The sequence below is a fragment of the Formica exsecta genome, unplaced genomic scaffold (assembly GCF_003651465.1).
Source record: "Formica exsecta isolate Colony F162 unplaced genomic scaffold, ASM365146v1 scaffold348, whole genome shotgun sequence".
NCBI classification, from domain to species: Eukaryota; Metazoa; Arthropoda; class Insecta; order Hymenoptera; family Formicidae; genus Formica; species Formica exsecta.
In genome coordinates, this window is record NW_021850733.1 from 27272 (window position 1) to 37166 (window position 9895).

Here is a 9895-nt window from a genome sequence, read left to right on the forward strand (position 1 = left end):
CCCCCAACCCTTATCATGGTATTCTTTCTACGTATGTGATCGGGTTTCTTACTATTTCTAAATCTCGTTTGCAATTTTTACCTCTGAACGCATAACCACAGAGCCATCTCGTGTGATTGTAGCAAAATATCTATCTAGGTATCTTACGTCACAGAGTAAAAAAAGGAAAAGAATGTCAGATACCGACGATATAAAGGCACGACGGATTCTTGATGCGTCGTGTTGCGAGAACGATGTGTGTGTGTGTGTGTGTGTGTGTGTGTGTGTGTGTGTGTGTGTGTGTGTGTGTGTGTGTGTGTGTGTGTGTGCGCGTGCGTGCGTGCGTGCGTGCGTGTGTGTGTGTGTGTGTGTGTGTGTGTGTGTGTGTGTGTGTGTGTGTGTGTGTGTGTGTGTGTGTGTGTGTGTGTGTGTGTGTGTGTGTGTGTGTGTGTGTGTGTGTGTGTGTGTGTGTGTGTGTGTGTGTGTGTGTGTGTGTGTGTGTGTGTGTGTGTGTGTGTGTGTGTGTGTGTGTGTGTGTGTGTGTGTGTGTGTGTGTGTGTGTGTGTGTGTGTGTGTGTGTGTGTGTGTGTGTGTGTGTGTGTGTGTGTGTGTGTGTGTGTGTGTGTGTGTGTGTGTGTGTGTGTGTGTGTGTGTGTGTGTGTGTGTGTGTGTGTGTGTGTGTGTGTGTGTGTGTGTGTGTGTGTGTGTGTGTGTGTGTGTGTGTGTGTGTGTGTGTGTGTGTGTGTGTGTGTGTGTGTGTGTGTGTGTGTGTGTGTGTGTGTGTGTGTGTGTGTGTGTGTGTGTGTGTGTGTGTGTGTGTGTGTGTGTGTGTGTGTGTGTGTGTGTGTGTGTGTGTGTGTGTGTGTGTGTGTGTGTGTGTGTGTGTGTGTGTGTGTGTGTGTGTGTGTGTGTGCGCGTGCGTGCGTGCGTGCGCGTGTGTGCGATGTGGTGTGTTTGGCGTGGTGTGGGTGTGTGTGTGCGCGCGCGCGCGTGTGCATGTGTGTGTGTGTGAGATTACTAGCGAGCATTTCTTATCTTTGCTGAAAACCAACTACCTAGACTAACGACGTACCGAGCTCGCTTTAGCAACACAATCGCGTGCTGACACAACTTGACTTTATTTATTAGAAATTGACGTTGTGCAAAGTATCGATGTACAATGACGCTATAACGGAATAATCAAGTGGCGATGCGTGTTTATTTTTATTCTATAGCATAATGGAACACGCAATGACGATCATACTACTTACTACTATATGTATAGAAATCGACAATTGATTTCACACAAAATAATATAAGGAATAACATTGGTAATATAATAATAATAATAACTATTATTATTATTATTGTGATATATGCAAAATTTGAGAACTTGTACTTATCGGGGGATAATTTCATCACAAAGATCTTGTTCACTCGCGCACAATCGAATCGGTAACCGACATTTTGTTATAAATCAAATACGTATAACCGATGATGTTACTCGCCAACGATTAATATCGAGAAGGCCAATCGATAAGTGGTATGAAGGTAGCGCTTTATCGTTGAGGAGGCTGAGCAACGAGGTCGAAGAACAAATCGTACGTTTAAATAACGCTCCGTGGATAGCGGCCGCTTCGTGTTACGCTGATCGCAATCATCGACCGGGCCTATTCTGAGCCGTCAAACAATCAAGCGGCATATACGAAGTACGATAGACAGCAGCGAAAAGAAGGCTCCTCGCGTCGCGGCGTTGCGTAATAGCAAAACGCGCAACATTATTATCAGCATCCCGAATTGCATAGCCCTGTGAAGCCAGTAAAGTCTGCAACAGACATAAGTAAAAGCATATCAGACTGATGGAATTTTTTTTCATAATAAATAGATGGATAAATAGATAGATAGAGGGTCTCCTTATTATCTGGACATTAACACATAAGTACTTAAAAAATAATTAAAAAATAAAATAAACAAAAACAAGAGATATCTCACTTTGTGATGTGTGAACGAGCAGCTGGCAGTGTGTCCGGACTCTCCTTCAAAATAAACTGTCGTATTCCCAAGATGTAATGCTCCAAGTATGACGGCCAATCGATCTGCCTTACATCGAACATAAATGTTTCCCGATCCTCCGGACTGAGCTGCTCACCGAGTCGTCGTACGTTGTCATCTCTAAAGTTCCATTCTTTCGTGCTGAAATATTCCAGACACTTGGCAGCCTTGGAGAGTTTCGCCTGTACACGGACCATTATCGGCCGCGAGCCTTTCAGCCATGCTAAGGTATCTAAGATGTGCGCGGGTAGCGTGTGCTGAAGCGTCACGCACAATTTGTTTATGATAATGGAGCTGTGACAACGACCGTCCGGATACCAGAGCGCATCGTTTGCCGGGTGTATCCGGCTATATTTGAACGATAGATCAACGAACTGCTTCCATGTTATTGGATTTTGCTGACCGGTGCAACAGTTGTAAATCGAGATGGTGTCGGTGCGATGCATGGCAGTCCTCCATGCCGCGCAAATCATTAGATTTATCACTATGTCAACGGGCACCAAATCCGCCACTTTATCTTTGCGGCACAGCATAGTTCTGTAAACGAGATTGTGGAGATTTATAGGAGTGATTATGTATGATTTATGAAGATTATTCAGACTAATGGGATCAAAATATCAGAACCAAAATAACGAATCTATTGCATTATCATTAATTATGACAGTCCTCATGTTACCTGAAGAAGCCTTTTCCGGCGGCAGCAATGATCCCGGTAGGCCCGTTCCAATTGTCTACCCAACCGGCGACCGGTTCTCTGTAGGATGACAACACGATCGACGGCCTGACAATCGCCACTGGTAAAGAACCCCTCTCCCGTTGGAGCATTCGCTCGGCCAACGCTTTAGTAAATGTGTACGTATTTGGTCGGCCAGCAATCAGATTTGGAGTTAACTCCTCGACCATCTTGTCATCCATCCACTTTGTTAAAGCGATCACTTGCTCGGGCTCCTTCCCCACCGGATAAATCTCCTCGGCGACATCATGCCGATCGCAATTGCAATATGCCGTCGAGACGTGAACAAGCGCCTGCAATTAAAGACTTGCATTCATTACGTTTACTTTCATTATAAATTATGAGAAACACGAACTGCGATTGTGAATGTCCGACTCTCCTCTCTCAGTGCAACTGAACATGCACTCCTAATGGCTATTATGTGTAAAGATTTAATGTGTACACGAAGAAAGTTACAAAAGTAAGGTACACTTAGAAGAAAAGTGAAGAGATAAATGTTTATCCTTATTTAATGACCACACATATTACAAGATGAAGCTTATTTTTTATTAATTAGGCATATTTATAAACTCTATCCTTTTTTATGTGTTTGTGGGAGATATATGGTTTTCTAGAATATATATAACTAGATTATCGAAATAGGTATTCTTCAATACGATGTTATCAATAAATATTACATTCAACAATTTTTGTTCAATTTATCAATTTATCCAAATTTAACAAATTATCAAAAATAAAGAAAAAAAATAAAGAAGATTATAGATAAATTTGTCAAACATCATTTATGAGTTGGATGTAAGTTGTTTTTTTTTAACGCTTTCTTTCTATATATGTAATATGTGCATACATAAACTAAAAATAAAATAATAAGAAATAAAATTTATATTTCTTTTTTTTTAAATATACTTTTGGAAATTTTTTTCTTGTTTATGCTATATGTTTTATACACATATAATTATTTGCGCATTATAATCTGAGTAATTTAGTTTATAATGTGACTAATTTAGAATATAATATGAAAAAAAATATATAGATAGGGTTATTGAACATAGACGATCGGTGAGAAGAATCGCGCGATATAATAAGAGTGCAAAGTACAAATACACCCGTATATAAACCGGCTCTAATTACCTTTCGGAATATGTAGATACGAATTGAATGTATTTCACTATTAAGCAGAAACTTGAACAGAGTTAGAGAGCTGTTGATTAATTAAAAATCGACGTCGTATGCCATAAGCAAACGAGAAACGAAGTATTCAAAAGATTCTCGAGAACTTATACTTCGAGAGTGTATCTTTTGATGCAGTAGAGATGTAACCCTCCGTGTAGAAAAAAGATGCTGTAATCTTTCGTAAAGACGCACATATTCGTAAAATGTAAGATTGATTGATGGACAATGCATGTCTCTGATTAGTTGATTTAGGATTTATAAGATCTGCAAATCTCGACTCAACGTTGCGATTCGAATAAAGAAGAAGAAAATATGTTTCTCTCTTACCTCCACGTTACGCATGCGGTGGCACAATTGAACCAATCTTTTGGTGCCCAACATATTTATGGTGACTGAGAGTTTCAACGCCTCGTCGAATTTAACGGTGGCCGCTGAGTGAAAAACGACCGATACGGATCGTATTAACATATCTTGATCGTCTGCCGAGATGCCCAGTTCCGGCTCCGTAACATCACCAGCCACGGGTATGATCTTCGACAGCTCGCCCGGAGAATCCCGCAGTAATTTCTCAAATAGCTGACGAAAGAAATATGATTTTAATTTTTCGAAACTGCAGTGACCCAAAGACAAGGAGAGGTAATTACCGGTGCATTTAAGAGTTCTTGCAACCTCTCTTGCACATCTTGGCCTTTCTTGGGTCTCATCAGAAGATAGATGTTCTTGATGTCTGGACATGATCTGAGTAGCTTCTCGACGAGAACTTTACCCATGAAACCCGTACCTCCGGTTATAAAAATCGACCTATCCCTGTAAAAGTCCTTCACGGATGTATATTCCCCTCCAGCCATCGTGGCCATATCAAGACTCTGTTAATGAACACGTCCTTTAAAAAATATTACGGATTAGAAAAAAAACTTTTTCAAGGTTTACTATTAGTTAGTAATTTATTTAATTATTCAAATAAATTATATTAATATATCCTACCTGAATTGTTTCGTAAAGTTCCTTGATTTCTTTCCGGTAGAAAGTACGTCTCGGATTCCTTTTTGCTTCCTTATGGTTTCGTTTCTATATTTTTTATATCGAAAATCACATATATTAGATGTAATGTACACTACGATATAAATCAATGAAATCGATTAAGTTGTAGAATATAATGCTTACAAATAAATTGCAGATGTTCCGGTGATAAGCGATAAATATCGAGGTACATTATCATTTCACTCGATTGATGTTTAATTTGTAATTTTTAATATTGTAATGTTTATTCTATTTTAAATAATTGATGTTAATATTAATTTTATGTTAGAAATTGTCTTATTAAAGCGTGAAATAAATATCATTTTTCAAATGATGATCGCTATATTACGAAAATTTTATTTTTATTTTTTTTTACTTTGCATAGCGTGTCTGCTATCTATGTATTTAGCGTTTCTCAGACTATGAAATGATATCAAGATGGATCTGAAGACTTGAAATGAATTTTTAATCTTGATTTTTTAATTTTGAAGAACCACCCGCGAGCGTAAAAATAAAACCACTGACAACAGCTGGCAAATATTCTGAGACTAATTTATGACATTACGATAAGCGAATAGAAGAGAAATTAACCAATTTAAAAATTCTTTTTGTTTTGGATCAATGTCCACGAGTAGCAATCTGCCTTCATTGTTATTTTATCTTACGCATCAGAAAATTTTCAAATTTTTTATGTTTACTCATACATCTTATTGATTATTTTATTTTTTTTTAATTATTATTTACGCAAGAATTTGAAAATTGTTGCTATCGGCGGATATTACCTTGATGCATAATTACGGTTATGAATGCGCAAATATAATTATACTTACCCAGTGAGCAATATGTTATCAAAAGAAATTCATAAAGTACTCAAGTTTAAGAGTCGGACTTCCGAAAACACCATCAAAATGATAATATTATGATATCAATAAGTCCTCCAATGCGTCGATTTTAGAGGAAAGAAAGACATCATATAATTGACATCTAAAAGAATTCCACAATCTGACTTCTTATTTTAAATATCAAAAGAATGTAACCGTTAAGAACCGTTCTATTTGTAGTACTATATTTTTGGACGAGTTTTTTAATTCATCGATTGATCAATCGCATATGATGCGCAAGTACAGCAAAGTCCTGTATTTGCTACATTTGTGCATCATGCGATTGATCAATCGATGAATTAAAAAACTCGCCCAAAAATATAATACTACAAATAGAACGGTTCTTAACGGTGACATTTTTTTGATATTTAAAAGAAGTCAGATTGTGGAATTCTTTTAGATGTCAATTATATGATTCTTTGAAATCCAGAGCATGCAGTGGCACGCAGTTCACACTAGAACACAGGGTCTCTAGTTTACATGCACGTTGCTTGTGCATGTGTGCGGCTTTCGTAAAATATCTTAAATGGCACGCTTGCTAGAGATTTTAGAGATATCTATGAAGAGATATCATAAAGAGCTCTTGTGAAAGATATCTTACAAAAAGATAACTTACTGATATCATTTCTAAGAAAATTTAATTAAGTCTTTAAAAAGTCCTCTTAAAGAGCTTATCCTCTCAATAATGCTCACTGGGTAATAATAGAAATATAAATGTACTTAATACTAATATTTCATTTTAAGCGCTTATAACTCCAAAACTATCATAAAATCTTAATATGTTATATGTTAGATTAGATCCTTCGATTCTCTAATTTATTTTCATGTAATTAAAAATACACAATTACAATATTTTATATAGTATGATTACATGTATTACATACATATGGACGTACTTTTGTTACTATAATGTTATAAAAATACGGAAATTTCAAATGTTATCGAATTATTTGGAAAAAAGATTTATGGGTTAATCAATAAAAATATATTTATAATATTTAATAATAAATGTCAATACACCGCGAACTATTTTTTTGTGTACTATTGTCTTTGTAATATTATCATCACTATTGCTATTCCATCTTTCAGCAACGCTACTCGCAAACAAAATCAACTTCCAAAATTTAAAATTTTTTACAAGTATAATAATCGCAAGATGTATGAATGCACATTAAAAACTTTAATTTTTTACTTTAATTAGTTCTTTATATTATTTAATAGTTCTTTATATTATATTTATTAGTTCTTTATATTTCGGAAGTTAAACATCGGAGATTTATTCTGTGGCACTGACATGAGCGACAACATTTTTATCAATTTGTTTTCTTCCATATCTTGTCTCCGTATTTATTTATTTTTTACTCACTGACGTTGCGAGTTTATTTATTGTTTTTATTACTAGACGATCTTATGTTATAGTTTGTCCGATTGCGTTAATTTTGATTATATTGTTAACCTATGCTGAAGGTGGTTCAAAAAAGGGGCCGAAACGTATGCTCGTTGTATTTTTATATGTAATTTTAAATACTAAATTCTTTGCGCCCGACCACCTGCGGCTTGGCTCTGACTGCCTGTTTCTTTGTTCGTCTTTATATTAATATAATTAGTATAGCATAATTAGTATAATTAGTACTTTAATAATTAATACTTTTATTTTAAATAATAATAATTATTATATATGCAGTGTTCGCGAGAGGAATGGGTGCGCGATGCTCAAGTAGCAAAATGACATTATAATGACGATAAATTTTAATCACAAAACTAATGAGATGTCCTAAGTTAGATATCTTATGAGATTCGAAAATGACATCAATATATCACATATACGGGACGTCATTTTTTGACGATTTTTTAATGGCAAAAATAAGACCTACAATATTAATATATAATAAAATATACATATTATTATAATATACATATAAATTTTAAATAGTTTATAAAATTATAAAGATTTTATTTATATGAAAGTTAACTTCTATTCTATATTTTAGGCAGATAATAACGAACGATTTACACTTTATACGGGCAATTTCTGTGTAAATAGTCTAAGTGAAAATCGGACATTTATTATGTCCAATTTTCTAAAAATCGATTCAATATCTGAATTTCCTTGCATGAGAATCGTATCAAAAATTAAATTGATAAAAATAGTTGTTACAATATCATATTAACCGCATTTTGCAGGCTTTATATTCGCTCATGACAAAAACTTGAATACGAGTATTGTATGTAGATAGCGAATAGCGCGTCGTATAGTGGTAAGCGAATGAACCCCAATACAAGTTACAAAAACACTTTATATTTGTATGACTTTAGAACGTTTTCAAAATGACGTCTTTGATTGGTCTAAGAAATGATGTTTTTTACACAATTCAATTCAATTATTATCAGCCGACATCATAGACTATAATGACTAAAAATAGACGTCATTATCTTGTCATTCTGCTACATGGTTGGTTTTTAGGCACATGCTTATTAAATTTTTGTTTGTTTGTTTTTATTTCTAGAATATAGTGTTTGTTTGACCGAATACCCTGTATATAAAGGGATTTAAAAGTTTCGTCTTTGAAAGAACCCCGCACTAATCATATGGAAAATCTGTCCCGGTCAAATCAATTGGTTTTTACATATGTTGTAGCTTATGACCTACTGAACAAAAGATGTTATGGGCACAAAGCTCAATAATGGACAGTTATCGAATTATAACCAGTCAAACATGAAAAATTCGGACTGCCGAATAGTCAAATCTCGGAAGGTATTGATTTTTTTGAAAAATGTTTGAAACAAACATAGTAGGGTTTTACAAAATCTGTTAGTTGGTGACATTATTTGTGAATTTTGAATGACCTTGAAAAGCTCCGTGAACAAAAATCTTTATGTGTCACAGCAGAGATAAGGACCTCACGTTTCGTCACTCCCGTAGTAAATTTTGACTCCAAACCCTCTCTGCTGTGTGTGTATGTGTGTGTGTGTGTATGAACCAATTGATTTGACCGGGACAGATTTTCCATATGATTAGTGCGGGGTTCTTTGGAAATGAATAATATATTTACGCTGTTTTAAGAGAGTTTGATTTTATCACTTTTCTGCTTTTATTTTTCGCGTTCTGAAGAAACTGAGATCTCGGGCGAAAAAGAAAAGAATTATATAGTTCACACAGAATATGTGTACGCTCATTATGTACTAATTTATATGAATTATAGGATACGTTACCTATTCTACGATCTAACCAATTCTCTTCCAACGATTATTCTTCTATTATTCGATCCTTGAGAAATAACAAAGCGGCAAGAATAGCTCTCAGAAACGAGGATATAGCATCTGCGAACGATGCGATGTCTTCTTTTCACACACGTATACACCGTACCGTGATCTTTCAATCGGTTTGCAATCAGATCCAACGTCCATCGGATTCATTTCGCGTCTCTTATAGCTACGAACTTGTTTCTGAACAATGCATAAAATACAGAAAGTTTTCTTAAAATTCTGATAATTACGCATATGTCGATTAATATATATTGGATGATTGCATAAGTTCGTGCCCAATTTTCATAGATGGCATTAAGTTACTGCATGGCGGAGTTCTATTGTTTTCGTGTGGTAATTGTTGCTTACACCGAATAGATGACATTGTCTTATGTCAATTTAGCGTCAGACATTGTTCAGATAAGATAAGTTAGTAGAAATATGTCTCAATTCTCTCCAGGCATGTTTGTGTTTAACGTTAAAATATTTTTATTAACTTTATTATATTTTGTATCTCTCTCTCTTTTTTATTCTAAAAAAAAATAATTTTAATTCGGATGTGTTAGTTGATTTTGGTAAAATTGAGCACACTTTAGAGAATTTATAATTCGCCATAAAATTTAGGACAACATTCTATTTATAATTTTGTGTACCACAAATATTTTATTTTAAAGAATAAAATATCTCGTAAAATATTTAGTTTTCGATAATCTTACCGCAATACTTTTATGTACAGAATAATGAGATAAATCAATTGGTATAAAAAAAATAAGATAAAAAGATACATTGTAAATAATTACATATTTTTTCTTAAAAACAATTATTTTTTTTA

General features: G+C 34.8%; 1 protein-coding gene across 5 annotated transcripts in view; it reads right to left on the reverse strand.

Moving 5' to 3' along the window:
* Window positions 1-1158: 1158 nt before the first annotated feature.
* LOC115238549 (putative fatty acyl-CoA reductase CG5065) overlaps window positions 1159-9895 on the reverse strand; it is a 54315-nt gene continuing 45578 nt past the window's right edge. For 2 of the 5 annotated variants that reach the window (XM_029812479.1, XM_029812480.1), the window contains exons 2-8: window positions 9031-9264; window positions 4901-4984; window positions 4561-4799; window positions 4244-4492; window positions 2687-3036; window positions 1951-2547; window positions 1159-1783 (exon numbers count right to left, since the gene is read on the reverse strand). In XM_029812479.1, the coding sequence (XP_029668339.1) occupies window positions 1642-1783; window positions 1951-2547; window positions 2687-3036; window positions 4244-4492; window positions 4561-4773 (1551 nt within the window). In that variant the 5' untranslated portion in view covers window positions 4774-4799; window positions 4901-4984; window positions 9031-9264 and the 3' untranslated portion in view covers window positions 1159-1641. Of the gene's footprint in view, window positions 1784-1950; window positions 2548-2686; window positions 3037-4243; window positions 4493-4560; window positions 4800-4900; window positions 4985-5080; window positions 5979-9030; window positions 9265-9895 lie in introns of those variants that run through there. The other 3 variants (XM_029812478.1, XM_029812482.1, XM_029812481.1) reach the window with 2 other exon arrangements.